At 54.4% G+C, this 19,591-nt stretch overlaps 1 protein-coding gene and 1 pseudogene across 1 annotated transcript; both read right to left on the bottom strand.

The window, feature by feature from the left end:
* Nucleotides 1–28: 28 nt before the first annotated feature.
* On the bottom strand, nt 29–19,506 carry OTUB2 (OTU deubiquitinase, ubiquitin aldehyde binding 2). Its single transcript, XM_027120432.1, has 6 exons — nt 19,293–19,506; nt 6,894–6,989; nt 5,406–5,524; nt 1,999–2,083; nt 1,223–1,417; nt 29–374 (listed from the first exon to the last, which is right to left on the bottom strand). Exons 1-6 carry the CDS (start codon nt 19,293–19,295, stop codon nt 168–170), a joined length of 705 nt encoding a protein of 234 aa, XP_026976233.1. The 5' UTR covers nt 19,296–19,506; the 3' UTR covers nt 29–167.
* On the bottom strand, nt 8,373–19,101 carry LOC113627790 (regulatory factor X-associated protein pseudogene; annotated as a pseudogene).
* Nucleotides 19,507–19,591: the final 85 nt, after the last annotated feature.

The raw sequence follows: 19,591 nt of genomic DNA, 5'->3' as shown, positions 1-19,591 counted from the left end.
CTGGGCCCGTGAGCCATGGCCGCTGAGCCTGCGCGTGCGGAGCCTGTACTCCGCAGCGGGAGAGGCCACAGCAGTGAGAGGCCCCCGTACCGCAAAAAAAAAAAAAAGAAAAAAGAAAAAACGCAGTCCCATTAGGTGACAGGCTCCACTGCATGGTCTAAAATTAATCAACGTTTATCGGCTGTATAAAGGATGTTGTAGTGGGACGTTTTATAGAGCAGGTAAACGGAAGGGACGGCACACTCGGGGAACACGTGGTGGTTCAGGGCCGTGTCCATTTCGTCCACATACTCCACCTGCAGGGCAATGTTCAGTGCCTGGGACAGGGCCGTGATCTGGATGTGGTCACACTCCGTGGCCATGGGCTCTACTTCCTGCAAAGGTCACAATGAAAAAACAACCCAGTTGAGGATGGAGGCCTGGCAGAGGACAAGTGAGAGGTCCAACCCTGGCTTTCGTGGTCCTAGGTCAAAACCTCTGCGCTGGGAAATAATCTCCACAACAACCTGTGAGGCAGATGTTGACATCTGCATTTTCTAGAGGAGGAAACGCAGGCTCACTGAGGAGGTAACGGATAGACATTGCCACAGTTGCAAGGCTTGAATCTAGATCTTTTTGATTCTGGACCCCCTAGTTGTGAGAAGAGGACACTACTTTGAAGAATCTGGAAAGGGGGGCAGGAGTTTTTCAGCTAGGGCTTCCTAATGCACAAAGTCAAAGAATCTCAGCAGAAAGGGACTTTATCATAAAGGGATTTCAAGCTTACGTGCTTACAGAGGGCTGGGTGAGCGAGTGGGTGAGTCAGTGGAGACACAAGCTGCCTACTGAGTCCCAATGACTAGGGCAGCTGCCACTTAGCTCCTGCTGGTTACTGCCGGGCAAGAAGAAGGCCTGGGAAGAACTTCCCTGGTGGCGCAGTGCTTAAGCTCTGGGGTTGCCACTCTGTAATTTTGTGAACAGTCTAGTCCAAAGCCCTTATTCCTCAGATGAGAAATCTGAGGCCCAGAGAGGGAAAGTGACTTGCCCAAAGCCACACAGTTTGGGCAGAAGGAGGATGTGTTCCGGCTTGCTAACCTAGTGCTCTTTGAATTGCAATGTAGACATGACATCCAGGTCCCCTGGTTAGGGAATGCTGGTGCTAAAGTCTCCTAAGGAGAGAGGGATGAGAGCGGAGCCCAGGGCCAGAGGCCGAGTCCCCAAAGCCTGGGCCCCGAGGACCTACATGAGTGCAGAAGTCTTTGATGTCCATCTCCTCATCGATGAAATGTTGGAAGAAGTCTCCGCGGTTCCTGATGAAGGCTGACGTGAGCAGGCGCAGGAACTGCACGATTCGGTCCGAGGAGCTCTGGTCGTTGAACACCTTCAGCAGGCTGGACACGGAGCTGTCCTTCTCCACGAGCTCTACCACACTGTAAAACTGCAGCCCTTGGGCCCTCAGCCAGGGGACGGGCAAGCCCCGCCCCTCCCTCCACGGGCATTTCCATCTTCAAATCCTCAAGTTGAGGCGCCAAAATCAATCAATCAGATCCCGCCAAAGCTCAGTAACAGGGTTAGAGAGATTCTGTAGCGAGTCCCTCAGCCCGGAGTCACGTCTAAGGAGCAGCGGTTAGTCTCCCTCCTCATTGCCGTGGTTGCAATTCTTATTTACAGATTCAGAACTGACAGTCTTCCAACCCCACCGCCTTCACTAGTGGGGTCCGGGGAATGGGGTGGAGAGGGGAGGGGCTGAAGGAGGCTGGGGGAAGTTTCCAGCCTGAGAGCTAGTGCCCCAAAGGAGGTACCTCCTCCCAGAGAGACGGCAGGGCCCTGGGCTCCCTGTTCCCTCGGTGTCCCCACAAGCAGGAAGCAACCCTCAGCCCTTCCCCAGCTGGGAGGAGCCAGAGGGGCGCAACCACAGAGCCCTGGGCGGTGAGGGGACTCCGGCCAGTGCCCGCTCCTGTCTGCTCTGCCAGCGAGGGAGGACCTGGCCCCTCAGCTGTCGTGCCCAGGTTAACTCACAGCATTAAAGAAGTTTTGGAACTTGTGCTCCTCGAAGCCAGCAGCCAGAAGGTCGTTTGGGGTCTGCAGTACACGCTCTTTGAACCTGGAGGGGAAAGACTGGTACTTACAAGGACCTGCAGGGGGCGCTGCTGTGACATCAGCTGTCATCCCACTCACCCACCAACCCCATACACACCTGAGAGGGTACGTGTCATTTTTCTACTAGGACTTTTTTTCTAGTAGGACTTTTCTACTTTTCAAAGCACTTCCACGTGGACCACACACTGATTTGTTCCGTCCTCCCCTGTACAGTCATGGGAGGTGGGTATTATACCCATTTCACAGATGAGGAAATTGAGGTAATCACCACCCACTCCCAGATACATTGATTCTACCTTTCGAAGGTCTGTTGACTCTGTCCCTCCTTCCTGTCCCCATGGTTCCTGGTGTGTCAACACCATCTCTGGCCTGGGCCACACCCAGCCTTCCCTCACTCCTGGTCCCCTCTCCACAGGGACCTTAGAGTGACCTGCCACAGCCTTCTCCCTCAGGACACAGCTCCTCAGCACAGGTGTCCTGGAAGGGCCCCTGCCGAGCTCAGCAGCCTCATCTCTAGTCAAGTCTCACAGCTTCCCTCACACCCCACAGTCACTACCCATTTGCGTTTTCACCCCTTAGCCTCCGCTGTCCCCTTAGCCAGGGATGCTCTTCTCAGAGGCGTGCTAGCGCTGGTTTGTACCTGCTCACAAGAGCTAGTCGTTAAATTTATGCATTTTGCCATCCAGGTGTTAAACGGCCATTATTTAAGAATCAAGTTATGTAAACTTAAATAACTTTAAAACACAAATTATAATCTATGCTCTTGAGGTAATCTTTGTCTATTGGGCGTGGATGGTGGCAATATGATTTGGACTATAGCATGTGTTACGTATCTCTTCCCAACTCCCTGTTCAGTGACCCCATGATGGTAGCTTGGAAAAAAAAAATCATGACAAGAGTATTTATACTACAGAAATCAACTCGCACCACAAATCAGGCCTCCCGGCCAAACAGCCACTAAACTTCTGCCAGCACTGACCATCCCTCGAGACCTGGTCCAGGGACCCCTGCTTTGTTAGTGCTCCCACTGCAGGCCCCCCACTGGCAAGGCCCCATCTGGGACCTGTCCTGGTCCCCTTGGGGATGGCGAGGAGCTGCCCCAGGACACAGAGTTCAGCAGCAGAGATGAGATACAGTCCAAGTGATTGGTCCACAGAAGGGGGTGCATCCCCCGCAAGAAGGACCAAGTGGAGAGGCTCTGGGGGACCAGCTGGCACGGGCGTAACCGCAGCCTGTCCCCTGGGAGGGGAGACCAGACTCTAGGGTTTTCACGAGGGACTAAAGGCACAAGGAGAAAGGCCTGGGAGGCTTAGGTGACTTGTGGGGCAGGGGAGGTGAGGGGAGGGTGGTGTGTGTGAAGTGGAACCATCTAACCTGGGAGGTGAGGCGCTTCTGCCGAAAGGCAAACCACCAAAGGCTGGGCCGGCCGGCGTACCTGAGCCGGTTTGGCCAGGGCAGGTGTAGGAAGGAGTGCTGTGCTGGGAGCCGCAGCCCTGCTGCTAAGTCGCTCTCCGGCTTTGGGCCATAGGCTCCCCTTTCGCATGGCATGGGTGATGGTAACAGGCCTCCACGAGGGGTGCTGGGAGGGCCCCTCTGGCCACTGTTCTGTGAGGCTGTGAATGTGCACAGCTCTGTTCCCAGCTTTCCTACCTTCTCACCCTTCCCCTCCCTGGCCACACACTCCTGAGCCCCTGCCGCATCCCCCCACTCATTCCTCACCAACGACTGCTGGCCCCGCCGTGCCAGCCCTGGAGACACAGAGATGGCGACACACAGACCCAGTCAAGCGAGGGACGAACACCCAGGGCAGGACTCCCGCCCCGACGAGGTGAGGGAGGAGAAGGACGGAGTCAGGACTTGGAGCACAGGCCCTCTCAGCCACACGCCAGCTTTAGTGGGACCTTGGGCAAGTCACTTAACCTTTCTGAAGCTCGGTTTACTCATCTGTAAGATGGGGTAACACCCTCCTGGTACTTCCCACTGGACCCCACTTGGACGGCTCACGGGGATTTCGGACTTAACAACATGGAGCTCCTGCTTTTTTAACTCTCAGGCCAAACCCCGGGCACCCATCCTCGACTCCTCTCTCTGCTCACACACCCCACTCCAGCCACGAGTGAATCCTGTTGGCGCCACCCCTGCAGGGCTCTGCGATCGACCTCCACCTGCTCAGGCCACCGTCACCACCCCTCCTCTGGGCTCTCCCGGATCACGTCCCCTGCTGCTCCCTGGCTGCGCGCCACTGCACTTATCCTGCACGCAGCAGGCCGCACATCAGGCCCCTCGCTCTCTTGAACCCTCTGTGGCTCCATCTCATTCAGGCCGACATTCAAGGTCCTTAAAAAGGCCCGTGAGGCCCTACCCCACCTGCCCCCGCTACCTCTCCAACCCCTACTTAAAACTGCAGCCTCTACCCTGGACAACCTGGCCTCCTTTCCTGCCTGAATTTTCCTTCCCACAACGCTTATCACCGTCTGACACATCAAGTACGCTTCGTATCCACTGTCCCTCTTTTCCAGTTAGGATGCCAGCTCCACAGGCAGGGTGTTTTGTCTCTCTCGTTTGCTGCTGCATCCCCAGGGCCCACAACACAGTCTGCGTGTGGCACCCAGTTGGGCGATGGTTGCAGGAGCAAGGGGGCCCCGGACGGAAGGCAGGGTAGAAACCTGCCTCGGCGAAGGAGTTCTGGTGCCGGAGTCCACGGTTCAACCACAGGGGCTCTGTGACCTGTGGCCACTCTGCACTCTTTCCCAGGGTATGTGGGGAAGGGTGTCTGACAAGGAAGCCCGGGGTCTTCATCCAATCCTGTAAGGGCTGTGAGACCTCCAAGGGCAAGAAGCAGCTCTCAGCTCCTTGCTCCCCAGCAGGGTCCGAGGCCCAGCGGCAGGGGCGGCTTCTCCGGGAGCTTGTGAGAAATGCGGAATCCCCCGCCCTAGACCTACTGAACTGGAATCTGCATCTGAAGAAGATCCCAGGGGGTTTGCACAAATGATGAAGTATGAGAAGCCTCAAGCTAAGCCAAAACCCGAGGGTCTAAGGGAGGATCGCTACGGGCAGCAGCTGCGGGACAGAGGGACCTTGGACAGCATCAGCTCTGGATCCAGGCTGACCAGGTGGACCCCTGGGTTACTCAAGGTCAGCGAGATCATCCAGAACAACGGGGCAACGCTTCTTTGTGTTCTCCTTGCAGTGAGTCTTCGAGAACGCACCCAACGCAACTTGCCTAAGCGCACTGAGACCGGAGGGCTGAGAGTGCCCGCTAGGTCACTGTCCCTCCCCAGCTGGCCCCTTGGCAGCCCGCCCAGCATCCCCTGCGCCCCACTCACTTGAGTATCTCCCTGCTCTTCCCCAGCAGAGATTCCAGGTAGGAGTAGCCCAAGGCCCGGTAGAAGCAGTTCCCATCCCCCTTGGTCTTGCGGATCGCAGTGAACCTTTTGCTGAGTTCCTGCGGGGGGCAGAGGAAATGTGGGTGTCTGCACCAACAGCACCCCCGTCGTGTCCCATCAGGGCCGGGGCCCCTGCCTCCCCCACGTAACACCTGCTCCCTCCTCTCAGACTGGCTGCCCTTCACGGTGTCCCAACTCTCATCCCACAAAAATAAAACTACTCAGAGTGTGTCCTGTGTCAGACACTGAGCACGAATGGGGTGGGGGGGTCCCACGGCCCTGCCCTCGGGAGCCTACAGTCTGAGGTGAGATGGACAGTCAGATGATCGTGACAGGAGGACAGGGGAAGCGCCGGGGTGCCACGGAGCAGTGGCATCTACATCAGACTTCAGCAGTCCAGGAAGACTTCCTGGAGGAATGGCACTGAGAGGAGGTGCAGCGGCGTGCATGGTGGGGCAGTGAGGGTGGGCATGCCTGTGAGGTGGGCCAGGAGGCTGCAGAGTCGGTAGGAAGGGCCTCCCCAGCCTTCTCCAAGCAGTCTGGCCAGTCCTTCAAAGGGTTTCTTGGGAGGTGTGGCCTCCCCACGCCACCCGCTCCGGCTCTGCTCCTGGCTGTCAGCTTCCCTCTGAAACGGCCCGGAGTCCCCATGGCTGCCTCCCAGGCCTGCCTACCATCAGGGTTCTGACAGCAGAGCTGGTTTTCAAGGGGTCGCACCAGAGTGGAGCTGACAGGGCCCACCAGAGGCAGGCCGTAGGGAAGGATGCGCTCCTTGAAAACTCCATCTCAGCCCCCGAGGGGGTTCCAGGGGACACGAGAGTCAGTGTGCTGCCCAGCCTTTGCTCCTGCCCCGGCGGGAAGCCGAGAGGTGGAGAGGGGGCACCAGGGGAGCGCCCAGGCTCCTTCTTGTTCTGTGACTGTCCATGCATCCTTCCAGCAACCCTACCCCCACTTTTTCATAGCCCGGCTGGAGTGGGCTTTCCCTCCTGAGAGATGCCCTTGCAGGGCGGTTACAAAGACGACTTTTATGAGGTCGGCCTGCTGGTCTAAATGCCAGCTCCTCCACGCACTAGCAGTAGGGCCGTGTGCTTGCCATTTAACTTCTGTGCCTCGTTTCCCTCCGCTGTAAAACGTGGGTAATAGAAGTTCTGACCTTGCAATGTTGTACTGAGGTCTCAGGGAGAAAGGAAACACTTAGGAGAGTGCCTAGCTTTTTAAAAACAAAAGTGCTATTTTTTTTTCTCTTTGCAGCGAAAGGATTTCTCATTAAGGCAAATGCCCAACATCACAATATTCTGGGAGCCCTTTAATTTGCCCAGGAACCTGGTCCAAATGCGAAGCCTTTTTTACCTTCAAAGTGTCACCTCTTTCTCTGCTCCCAACTCCAGCCCATTTCATCTAGGCTCCCCTTCTTCTGACCCTCTGCCTTACCTGGATTTTCCTCTGGTAAATCCTGTTTTCAGGATGATCCCGAAGAATTGATAGAGTGTCACATTTTTCTGATATTAGGTTGAAAGATGCTTCACTCTGAAAGACAGAAAAAGGAGCGAAGCTGTAACAATTTTCAAAAGCAGCTGTTGGGCTTTCACCAGCAGAAAGCCTCTGAACTGCTGGCTGCAGGACACAGTGAATGTTACCTCCCTCCGACAGAAGCACCTCCGGGTGTGTGACTAGTATCCCAGACGCCATGGTCCCCGGCGGGCAGGGAGCCAGGGTCAGGCCCACCATACAGGGGTATCAACTTGTAACTTCCAAACTGATTCGTTTTATAGAACATAATACCTCAGTGCACAAAAATAAATTCAAAATGGTTTAAAGATTTAAATGTAAGGCCTGAAACCATTAAACTTCTCTAGAAGAAAACATAGGCAGTAGGCTGTTTGACATTGGTCTTAGTAACATTTTTTGGATATGTCTCCTCAGGCAAGGAAAACAAAAGCAGAAACAAACAAATGAGACTACATCAAACTAAAAAGCTTTTGCACAGCAAGGGAAACTTTCAACAAAAGGAAAAGGCCATCTACTGAATGGGAGAAGATATTTGCAAATAATATATCTGAACAAGGGGTTAATATCCAAAATATATAAAGAAGATATACAACTCAACATCAAAAACACAAACAACCCAATTAAAAAACGGGCAGAGGATCTGAATAGACATTTTTCCAAAGAAGACATACAGATGACCAACAGGCCCATGAAAAGATTTTCAGCATCACTAATCATCAGGGAAGTGCTAATCAAAACCACAGTGAGGGGCTTCCCTGGTGGCGCAGTGGTTGAGAGTCCGCCTGCCAATGCAGGGGACACGGGTTCGTGCCCCGGTCCGGGAAAGATCCCACATGCCGCGGAGCGGCTGGGCCCGTGAGCCATGGCCGCTGAGCCTGCGCGTCCGGAGCCTGTGCTCCGCCATGGGAGAGGCCACAACAGTGAGAGGCCCGTGTACCGCAAAAAACAAAACAAAAAAACCACAGTGAGGTATCACCTCACATCTGTCAGAAAGGCTATTATCAAAAAGACAACAAATAACAAGTATTGGTGAGGGAAAGTGAACACTTGTGCACCATTGGTGGGAATGTAAATTGGTGTAGCCATTATGGAAAACAGTATGGAGATTCCTCAGAAAAACTAAAAATAGAACTACCATATGACCCAGCAATTCCACTTCTGGGTATTTATCCAAAGAAAACAAAAGCACTAATTAGAAAAGATATATGCACCCCTATGTTCCCTGCAGCATTATTTACAATAACCAAGATATGGAAGCAACCCAAGTGCCCATCAACAGATCAATGGATAAAGAAGATGTGGTATATATATGCAAAAGAAGATGTGGTATATATATGCAGTGGAAAATTATTCGGCCATAGAAAAAGAATGAAATACTGCCGTTTGCAGCAACATGGATGGACCTAGAGATTATCACACTAAGTGAAGTGAAAACAGAGAAAGACAAATATTACATGATATCACTTATGTGTGGAAACTAAAAAAACAAACGAACAAATATAGCAGAACAGAAACAGGGTCATAGATGCACAATGTGCAATACGTATTTGTCCCCAAATGCACACACATTCTTAGGAAAATGACTGTTTACTGGCAAATCTTACCCCATTTATCTTTAGTATAAAAATATGTCCATCCACTACAATAAGATAAAAAACGTGTAGGACTTCTTGATAAATTCCCTCACACTGATGTTCCTGGAAACCGCTGTTGTCTTTGCTCCAAAACTCGCTGAATTAGAAATTGCTGCCGTTTCTGTGAAAACTGCACCACTTCTGGACTTCTTAGTAATGACCGTCTTTTCTGATTTAACGCTTGTTCTAAAAGAGTAGGTCTTGCAGGTCGATCCCCAAAAGATCCCGTTCTCTGTTTAACAGTGGAGAGTGTATTACCTGCACTTCCCTCAAGTTTGACGTTTCCTGCGCCATCAGGCTGGGCGGCCCCGCCGCAGTTCAGGGCCTGGTGGCTTTTCTGCTTCTCGTACTTATCCTCGTACATCTGGTTGAGGCGCTTCTTGCACATCCACGGCTTGTGCTGCTTGGCCACCTGGCTCGGGGTCTGGCTGCAGCCCTCGTAGGTGCAGGTCTTGCTCACGCTGCCCCCGCCGCTGCCCCGTCTCCGGGCTCCACCGCTGCCGCCCTCTCCCCCAGAGTGGGTCCCCTCGTCCTCCAGATCCTCCAGACTAGCCGTGCTCTCGCCTCCCCCCGGGGGGTCCGAAGTGTCCAGCAGGTCTGCCTCATCTTCTCCCGCCTCCCCCTCGCCATCCCCCCTGCCACTTGGCACAGGTACCGATCGGGCAGCCCGGGAGCTGCCCCCCAGGGCCGGAGCCTGCCGCGGGGCGCCCTCGGCCACAGCCTCGTCCTGCCCTCCACGGGGGCACGTCACCAACAGGGTGAACTGCGAGGCCGCGGCCAGGCCGGGGGCAGGGCCGGGGGCCCCGGGGCGGAGCGCGGCCCTCGGCGACAGCCTGCACCTCCGCGCTGCTGAGACCTGGCGGGGGTCCACGACCCCGACCCTTCAGCACCTGCCGGGCCCAGCTGCACTTAGCAAACCAACGGCCGGGAACCCACTAGAGGAAAAGTCTCCGGCCATCATTTTTGACAGCTGTCACCGGGCGGCCTCTCAGCCTCCTCACTGACTAGACAGTGGCCTCTACCCAATACCGCAGTGCTTAAAAAGGAGCCTTCGGTGTTACAAACCCCTTCCCATCTGGAGAAATGGGTTGGATTTTGATGATGAGATTCTCCAGAGCTCACCACCGGAAGCAGAGAGCTGGCCCACAGAATCGTACAATGAGGCGTAAGGGACTTCTAGGCTTACCTGGTCTCCACCCTGGACAGACTCTAAACTTCTGTCTGACAATGAGCTTCTTTGGCTCTGATTCCTGTACTCGGCATCCAGGCTCTGTGACTGGGAAGCGGCATTTCTGGGGGACCTGGAAGCTCCCAGCCCTCAAAGGCTCCAAAGTCACGCGGGCCTCCCTTGCCAGCGGGCAGCTGTCAAACCATCTGAGACCTTCCATTCACTTGATTCCCCAGGACCCCTCACAGGGCCCGAAGCAGAGCAGGGGATGAGATGTTTGTTAAATGAATGAATAAAAGCCATCTCCCCGGTGAAGCCTCCCTGGTTGCCCCACCCCATCTGAATCAGGCTTGGGCCCTCCCTTGAACTCATGCTTTGTTCCTTTTTCTCCCTTTCTGGTGGCCCCAAACATGCCCTCCCGAGATGTGGGACGCCCGGGCATCTTCCCAGACGAAAGCCAAACAGTGAGAAGATGAATGTTGTCCCTAAAAACAGCAGGAAAAGTATTTCTAAAAGAAGGAAGAGAGCGTGCAAATGCTTATGGGTGGGCGAAGGGATTCTAGGTGTTGTTTCCGGAAGCTTCTCTTCTGTACCCAATCTTTGTTGCAAAATTAAGTCAGTCTCAGGCTCCTTCCTCACTTCTGCTCTGACACCACGGTGGCAGGCTGGCAGGGCAGGGGAGAGCCATCAGGAGGAATCAAATAACCATCCTGGGGCAGATGCTACGGGCTGCTTTCCCATCAGCCATTACCCATTTCTTCCCTACAGACAGGATTCCTGTTTTACTCTGGGCAATGTGATGGAAAATGCCTGCGCTAAGTCATGACAACCCTAACCTCCTCCTTGCTGATTTTCCTGGCCTCCCTTGCAACTGTGGGCAGCCAAGTGACCGGGGCTGGCCAACTGGACTCACAAAAAATCTGCCGGGGGCTTTGGGGAAGGCTTTTGGTTTGGGATGTAAAGAACAGAGACAGCACGTCCGCCTCCTCCTTCTTCCTGACTTAATACTGATGCAACGTCTGCATTCCAGTAGCCATCCTGTGACCATGAGGTTGAAAGCCAACGCGTGGAGGATGGTTTGATGATCTGCTGCTACCCTAAGCCCAAGATGTATGAAATAATAATGGATGCCATTACTGTACACCAGCTGTGTGGCCAAGCTCTGGGACCGAGGCTTACATATTCCCGCTATTTCATTTAATCCCGTCTGACAGTTACTAAACCCACTCTACTGACAAGGTTGGGTCCCTTGTGCCAGGAAGAGGTTTGCTGCAGATCTGCCTGACTCTGAAGCCCATGGAAATTCTACCAAGCCAAACTGCTGAGCAGACAGAGTTCAGAGTCCAGGAGCTCTAGAGGGACCAAGGCTGCTAGGCCTCAAAGGAACACTGTGTGCAGGGCAGCCTGGGGCCTTCTCACCTTCAGGCTGGGCCCCTGCAGTTCCCCCTCCATCCATTACAGGCAGAGTGCTCAGCCCCGGACCTTGGTGCCTACAGCAGGGTCCCCCAGTCTGAGGGCTGCTCATCACAGGTGGAGTGAGAGATCATTTATAGGTGATGTCTGGACATGGGGGTTAGAAGACATTGGCGACATTGGGAGCAAAACTTAATCTCTTTTCAACTTTCTTCAAACCTTCTAATTGCACCAAGGAGAAAGCAGGCTTCCAGTGTACCTTTAACTCCTTTCCACTGTGCTAGCCTCTTTTGAAGGGTGAGAAGGCCTCTGACTTGGAGCATAAAATGTTCCATTTTCATTTGCAATTTTTTTAACTTAAAACAAAACTTGTTAACTTTTTAAAAAAATTTTGGCCATGCCTCGCAGCATGCAGGATCTTCCCCGACCAGGGATCGAACCCGCGCCCCCTGCAGTAGAAAGCAGAGTCTTAACCACTGCACCGCCAGGGAAGTCCAAAACTTATTAACTTACTAACTTCATTGGCATAGTTATAAAAAGTGAACATGTTTGGACCTATTCTAAATCATGGAAGACTTACATTATTGGCATAATAAATACCAGTGGCTGGTGTACAGTTAATTTTGCACTCACACGGTATGCTCATAAAGCGAATAGCCACGGGGTCCCATGAGTTTCAGAATTTACAAATCCACCTCTGCTGACCCGAGGGTAAGGCGGGATGACAAACAGGTACTATCCAGAAACAGCACGTGTCCCCACTCGACAATGCCCATCTCACGCACTCACCCACCCGCCGTCTCCTTTCATTCCAAAGTCCCATTATTTACCTATCTCACCAACAAAAAGTCTTGTTTTTACCCACAGCAGACTTAAAATTATGGTTTGGGTCTTTTTAAACAATGGGCGATTAAAAAGCAGCGCAGCTGTATTGAACGCTGCTCGCACTTGGAGTGCCCCCCAAAAAAGATGGCAAATGGTGTGGGAGGATGCATAAAATCAGTTCTATTTGATGGGCAGTTTCTGAGAAGGTATCGCTGGGAGAGTGGAAAGGAGTATAAGGAATTAATCTTACATATGTAGAGATAAGTATTTAAGATGTTAGAAAGCCCGCCATCACCAGGCAAAATGAGAATGTTAAAGGTGGGTCAGGAAGGGGAAATGGGCCTCACTCAGGGAAGCCTCCCTAGCTTTTCCCCTTGCCATAGTCATATCTTAGGCTATTTAAAAGTCAACTTAAAAGAAAAATATTAAACAGCAGTTTGGGGGCGGGGGGGGGGCTCTGGGTCGCTGAGAGCCAAGCTCGTCACACGCAGGGTTCCAGAGACCCACTGTGAGCACCAGCCTCTGCAAGGCATTCTGTCACCTTTTGCCCCTTCATCCCTGATCGCTGTTCCCATCCCGCCATCCCCCCACCCTCTACAGGTATTCCCTATGGTACGTCTTTCCATACGTATCTGCCTTTTTAAAATTGTTGTAAAACATACATAACACAAAATATACCATCATAACCAATTTTAAGCGTGCAGTTCCGTGGCATTAAGTACATTCACATCGTTGTGCAACCACTACCGTCCTTTCCAGAACTTTTTCATCATCCCCAGCTGAAACTCTACCCGTGAAACCCTAACTCCCCATTCCCTACCCCTCATCTCCACACGGCCCGGCCCCTGGCAACCACCACTCTGCTTTCTGTCTCCATGAATGTGCCTATCCTAGGGACCTCATGTAAGTGGAATGTACGTCTTTTTTAAAATACAGAGTTGTTTTATGTATGCACGTGTTTTAAATATGCATACAAATTATTCTATAGATATCGTGGCTTTTTTTTTCCTTCACTCAATACTATTTAAGAGCCACTCCTCCTGACAAATGGCTCCCAGGTTGGTTGCCCTGCCCTGTGATGGAGCTGTGAGTTAGCTCCAGCGCCCCCTCGTGGTCCCAGGTGTGTTTACTGGCGCCACTGGGAGGGGTGAGTGGAGTGGGTTTCTGCTTTGGCGCCTTTAAGTCCCTGCCTGGCAGCCCAGAGTGACCCAAGTCAGCCCGGGTGGTCCCCGGCCCCCTCCCCATCGGCACGACCCTGGCCACACCCCCGGAAGAACAGCCTCAGTATACGGGCCCATAAAGCAGGTACAATACTCTGGGTTTGACCTTGGCTGACTCTAAGTGGTGGTTTGTTTTTTTAAATCATGGCCCCAAATTTCCAGAATGTTATGGAAAAAGGACAGGCCTCGCCTGACAACGTCCTGTCAGACCTAATCAGGTTACCTAATCCTAAAGGATTTTAGCCTTCAACTGCTGGTTTGCAAATAGATGCTAATTAACTAAGCCAGGCAGAGAGCACCTCTGCTTGGAAACAGCTTTGAGCTATTGAGTCGAGGAAGATATTTCAAAGTGAGAGAAGAATGTTTCTCCGGTCATCAGAGCCAGCACGGAACCACCTACAATAGTGCTGCTGACCCCGCACTCGATCCCCATCTCTCATCCATATACCCCGCCCCCCCCATCCATATACCCCAATCCATGGATCCTGCCCCACTGGTGTGGCATCTGAAGCCCTGAAAGCTTCCGGTAAGGAAGTGACCAAGCAGAGCCAGAGTGAGGTCCCATTGCCAGGGCGATGCAGGAGCTCCCATCCCACAAGCTGCTGCGCACCCTGCCCACGGGAACCCCACGTGCACAGCATTGTGCGAGCATCTCCAGGGGCCCCCAGCAGACGGTGGGGTGGCAGGGAGCTGCAGGGTGGGGAGGGCCACACTGCAAGGACTGGGCCCTGGCAGCTTAGTCCTGCAAGCCGTAAAGGTCTGACCCATGACATGACCTGTGACCCAAACCAAACCCCTGCCCCTCCTGTGAGTTCTCCGTGGGCCCCTCTTGGAACAGATACAGTTCACTTCAGAGTTTGAATCCAGCTTCTCTGAGCTTTCACGAGAGGCGAAACAACAGGAGAATGAAGTACCACAAGGACAGGGTCCTTTGTCACATTTATCACAGTACTCCGAGTGCCCGGAACAGCAGCGGGCCCCCGGAAGGCACTAAGTAACCACTTGTTGAATGACTTAAGTTACCTTTGCCGGGAGGTCACCGTATGCCAGGCGCTGGGGATGATCTCACTTAGGCCTCGCAGTAGCTCTGTTTTACAAATGGAAACTGAAGCCCAGAAAGGTCAAGCTCTTTGCCCGAGGTCACACAGTGAGGCAATCCAGGGAGAAACTTCGATGCTGGTCACCCAGCACATCAAAGGTATTCAACAGACCTGGGTGCCTTTCTGCCCCAACTCTCCACAAAGAGAACCCACCTGGCCCTCGTGGGCCCTATCATCACTTCCTGATGGCTCCTCAGCAGCCCGGCCTTGGGCTCATGCGTCTGCCTACAAACCCCCCATAACGTACCCTTGGGTGCCTCTGTGTGCACCCCAACCAAGGCTCTGAGGTGCTGGTGGGCCTCTCCTGGGCCCACCCTGGGCCCCGGCGGGCAAGGCCAGCCGTTAGCCTGCCGGACCTCCCTCTGAGGCTGCTCTGCTGGTGTGCTGACCCCGGGCCATGAGTCAGCCTCGTGAACCAGGCCCAGCCCCGAGAAGCCACAATGCACCGCGTGGCCTGACCTCAAGCTACCAACTGCTCCATGGCAGAGGCCAGAGCTGCAGCCTCACCACCAGAGGGCCAGGGCCTAGAACGCAGCCAACCACCTCCCCTCAGAAGGTCCCTGCCACTTCTAGAGGCGCCCCGTGGCTCCCAACCTGGCCTTGCCTGCTTGGGGCTGGGGTCTCCACAGGGGGCTGTTTGCAGGGGCTGGAAGGAAATGGCTTTTTAAATGTCTCCTTCAGGGTATGATGTATAATATACCGACATATGGGATAATCAAACATTTTTATTGATGAGTGATCAAAAACGTTTGGAGGCCCAAGATTCAGGGGAGACCTAGTGTCCTGAATTGCTTCCTATTGCTGCTGTACAAACAGCAACTAGTACAAACTCAGTGATTTAAAACAAGGTTTATTACCTTACATTTCACGGGGAGAAGCCACTCCCTTACCTTTTTCGGTTTCTAGAAGCTGCCTGCATTTCTTCATGATCCCTCCCTCCCACTGTCACGTCTCCTCACTCCCAGCCTCCTGCCTCTTCCTTATAGGACCCTTGTGGTTACATCATTGGGCCCACCTGGGTACCCCAGGGTACTCTGCCCATTTCAGGACCCTTAATTCATCACAACTGCAAAGCCCCTGTTGCCACGTGAGGTACCCTAGTCACAGGTTCTGGGGATTAGAATGTGGGTGTCTTCGGGGCACTGTTACTCAGCCTACCACCCACATTCCCCCATCTCTGCAGTTCAGTTCAGGAAACAGAGAAGACTCTGCATCTGGACCCCTACCCACCTTGGGTCACAGTTATTGGCTGGCCTTGCAGAGACCCCGAAGTCAGATGCTGGCCCTCTCTCATTTGACTCTGGGCTCATAGCATCCTCCTAACGGACCCTCAGATCTCCCGCCCTGACTTCTCCCTAGAGCTCCGGCCTCAAACACCACCAGCCACCGGGATGTCTGACCAAGATCCCAGAATTACTGTGCCCCTAACTGCTTTCTCTCTCCACCCCTGCATCCCCTCCAGGTGTCACCAGATCCTCAAAAGCTCCTCCATCCAGACAGAGCTCATGCCAAAGACCAGGGAGGCCTCTTCTACTCCTCCCCCTTCTTCCGTCAGCTCAGCTCCTGTGTCCGTCCAGAGCTGCCACCATCTGCCCTCAGGGAGGCTGCACCACGTGTCTGCCCAACTGACCTCCTGGCTCCCACTCCCAGCCCCCAGCCCCACCACCCTCCACAGCAGCCAGCACAGGCTCCTACCATGTGAAGCAGATGAGGACATGCCCTTTCCCAGTTCCCTCCAGTGGCTTCCTTCACATGGGAGAAGACTCAACCTCTGGATGACAACCACCCAGGTCCTACCCCATCCGGCCTTGCTCCCCTCACTCTCGTGAGCTCCAGTCACAGTGACCCTCCTTGTGTTCCCCCAAGACACCTCAGGGCCTTTGCACATGCTGTGCCTCTGCATGGAATGACTCTCGCCTCTTTACATGACTCAGATGATGCAACCTCCTTCCTTGGCCACCCTGTGAAAGTTGCCCCTTCCCCACCCCTACTGCCTTGACTTGTTTTATGTCTTTAGAGCTCTCCGACATGTAGGTTCACTCATTTACTTGCATGCTCTCTGTCACCCTCCACGAGAATGTCAACTCCATGAGGGCAGGGACTTTGCCTGCCTGTCATGACTAGATTCCCCAGTGCCTGCCACACAATAATGCCCCCAAAATGGATAACGAGCAGATGAGTGAACAGATGTATGCACTGGTCTCCGACTCCAGCCTGGCCACTTCCAAACCTCTGTCCACTCCATTGCCAGATGGCATCCAAAGCAACCATCTCTTATTTGTCAAAAATATGCTATGGTCCTCGCCCCTCCCAGCCACACCTGCAGAATAAAGTCCAAAGCCCACGGTGCAGCATGCGAAGCCCTTCATGGCACATTCTGACCCCACCTGCTTTTCTAAACTCATCTCTCCTCCCTCCCCCAAGCTCCCTGCATCCATACAGACCGCTCACCTTTCCCAGCATATCCCACTCTTAACTATGTTTACAGGCCTGTAAGCACACTGTCCCACCCTGACCGGAATACACTCTTCCCCAAATCCTTCCTGAAAACTCCTATACATCCTTCAATACCCCATTCAAAAGACTCCTTTGTGAAGCCTTCCTCAACACTCCCCACTCCCTCAGAGTTGGCTCCCTGCTGTGCTCCCCAAGCCCATGGTCAGGCCTCTTAGGTCATGACCAGTAGCTCAAGAATTGCTTGTGTCCAGCTCTGCCTTGTCCAACAGGCAGTGAGCTCCTAAGAGTGGGCAAGCCCCTTGTCTTTCTCATCAGTGCCCAGCATGGGGCTGGACTAGGGTACCTACTGGGGCTTGTTTGACAAACCAAAGAACAAAGCACAGAAGGGCCCTGTGGTTTTGCTATTCACATCCGACCCTCATTCTTCACTGAATGTTAAATGCCCTTTGAGTGAGCATGAGACCCCTCACTACCTACAACCTCTGCCAGTGGCAGCCCCAGGCTTTGTCCTCACCCTGGCCCCTGCATTCCCAAGGGGTTCTGTGTCTTCTACCTGGGACCCTTCATCAAGCTTAGCCCCGTGACTTTGAAACGAACACAGAAAGAAAACACCGTATTCTCCAAAGACATTCTCCTCTGTCCATCACACACACACTCACGTCCATCTACACCACACAGACTCAGAAAACCACCAAAGGGCCCAGCACGGTACCTGCCAAACAGTAGGTGCTCAACAAGTGCTGGGTGAACAGAAGAGAACACACCCTGCACTGCCTCTGCCGCCCCCACCCTCCCAGGATTCCCCGGCAGACGTCCTATTCTGTGAGTTAACAACTTCATCCCTCTCCAAGGCAGCCACGCCACCCCTCACAGGCTGAGGGCTGATGCTCTGACTCCATCTGCCCTCTGACTTCCGGTCTTGTGAGTCCAGGGCAGACCTGAGGATGGAGTCAGAGGCCTTACTGTGCAGCACGAAGGCCAGAAGTTCAGGTCCCAGCCCTCACCACCCCTGCCATGCTCTCAGCTACCCAGTGGTGGCTGGAAGCCCCGCCAGCCTCGGCTCCAGGGTGGCTAAACCCATTATTACCTCAGCTCTGGCCACTCCCTGGCGGGTGATGCAGAAACACCTGGGTCCTCTTCCAGGAGCAGCAGAGCCAGGTAAACCCTTAGGTACTGAGTAGAAGCAGGAAGTTGGTGCTTCCAGATGCCCCAGAAGCCCTCAGCCACACCCAGCAGCAGGCTGGTTTGTCTAGGACAGGCCAGCACAGATGACCTGGCTGCCCACACCACAATCAGAATGTGTCAGACCGTGAACAGTTTCTGACCTGTGCCCCAAGCCAGCAGCAGCCTGCAGTGGTGACCCATTCCTCTGCCCAGACATGGGAGGGAGGAGGCCGAGCACGAAAAACCAGGCACCCGTGCACGTGCATTTGCAGGACCCTGTTTTCACAGGGAAAGCCGTGCCCAGTTATCTGAGCCAACTGATCCACTCACATCACCTCACGTGGTGCTCACAGCAGCCCAGTATACAGACGTGAAAAATAGTGCCGGGGATGGGAAGCCACCAACCAAAGCCTCTTGGCCTTCCAAGGGATGGAGGTGAGATTTGAACTCAGGGCTGTGTGACCACAAGCCAGGCCACCAGTCCTTATACTCTACAAGCTCCCTGAAGCAGGGGGGCTCAGAGTTGAAGAGTTTTAGGCACTCATCACACCCAGTCCTCTGCAGAGTGCCTGTCCCCCACCTCCCCTTGCCCCCAAGATGGACTGATGTAGTAATACAAAGAGCACTGGACTGGGAGTCCAGAGGCTTGGGTTCAGGTCCAAGTCTACCACGATCAGTCCCGGCCCCCTCCCTGTCTGGGCCTCAGTGGCCCCAGCTGACCAAGACCCGGTTGGCCTGGCTCAGAGGGTCTCTAGGGCCCTTTCTGCCTTCTGAATCAGGGGTTCCTCTAGCCTTTGCTTTGCCGGGACCCCTAATTCACGTGTCTCACAACCTGAGACAGCCTCTCCACGTGGGTCCTAACTCCAAAGACCTTCTGTTGACGTGCAGGTCGGAGAGGATGTCCGGACACCCTTGCACTCCCCAGGTCCACTCTTGGGGCTTGGGAGTGGGAGGTCTCTCATGGCTGAGCCCTCGGATGGCTGGGGCCGTGAGCTGCCGACTGGAGGTCTACTTAACAAAAGGGAAGCGACCCTTAGCCCTGGAGCCTCCGGGTGCCCACCGTCGAGCGGCACTCGGGGACAGCCGGGACGAACGCGCCGGGGCGGGAGGCCTGGGAGCCGGGCTGGGTCTCCGTCGCTGGCCGTCCATGGGGGCCTTCCAAGGAAGGACTGGGCCCCCCGTATTCCCGGGGTGTCCGAAAGCGTCAGGTCTGACGGCGGCGGCCGAGCCTCGCGCCCGACCCCCAGTCCCGCGAGTGCACATGCGCCCAGGCGGCGACCCCGCCTACCGAGCCCCTCTTCCCACTCCTCCTTCCCCGCTTCCCCGTTACGACCACTGACCATAGTGACCGGAGCCGTCGGGCCAGGTCCCGCCCCAGAGAGGAGGGATCGGTGCGGGAGGGCGCCCCGGGAACCACTGGCGGGCTCCGCCGTTGGGTCGGGCGGCGGGGTCCTCGAAGGCGTGGGGGCGAGCGGAGAATACACCCGACCGCTCCGCAAACCAGAGGTTAGACCACCACTGTGTCCCAGCAAGACACACGCCCCTCGATTGACGTCTGAGGCGGACAATCAGAAGCCAGGTCACAGGACGTCACAGAAAGCGGGTGGAACTTCACGAGCCTCCAGCCTATCCTTTGGGG

Source organism: Aethalodelphis obliquidens, unplaced genomic scaffold (genome assembly GCF_003676395.1).
Source record: "Aethalodelphis obliquidens isolate GAN/ISIS:26980383/991018 unplaced genomic scaffold, ASM367639v1 scaffold21, whole genome shotgun sequence".
Lineage (NCBI taxonomy): Eukaryota > Metazoa > Chordata > Mammalia > Artiodactyla > Delphinidae > Aethalodelphis > Aethalodelphis obliquidens.
This window is presented reverse-complemented; position numbering and strand designations above follow the sequence as displayed.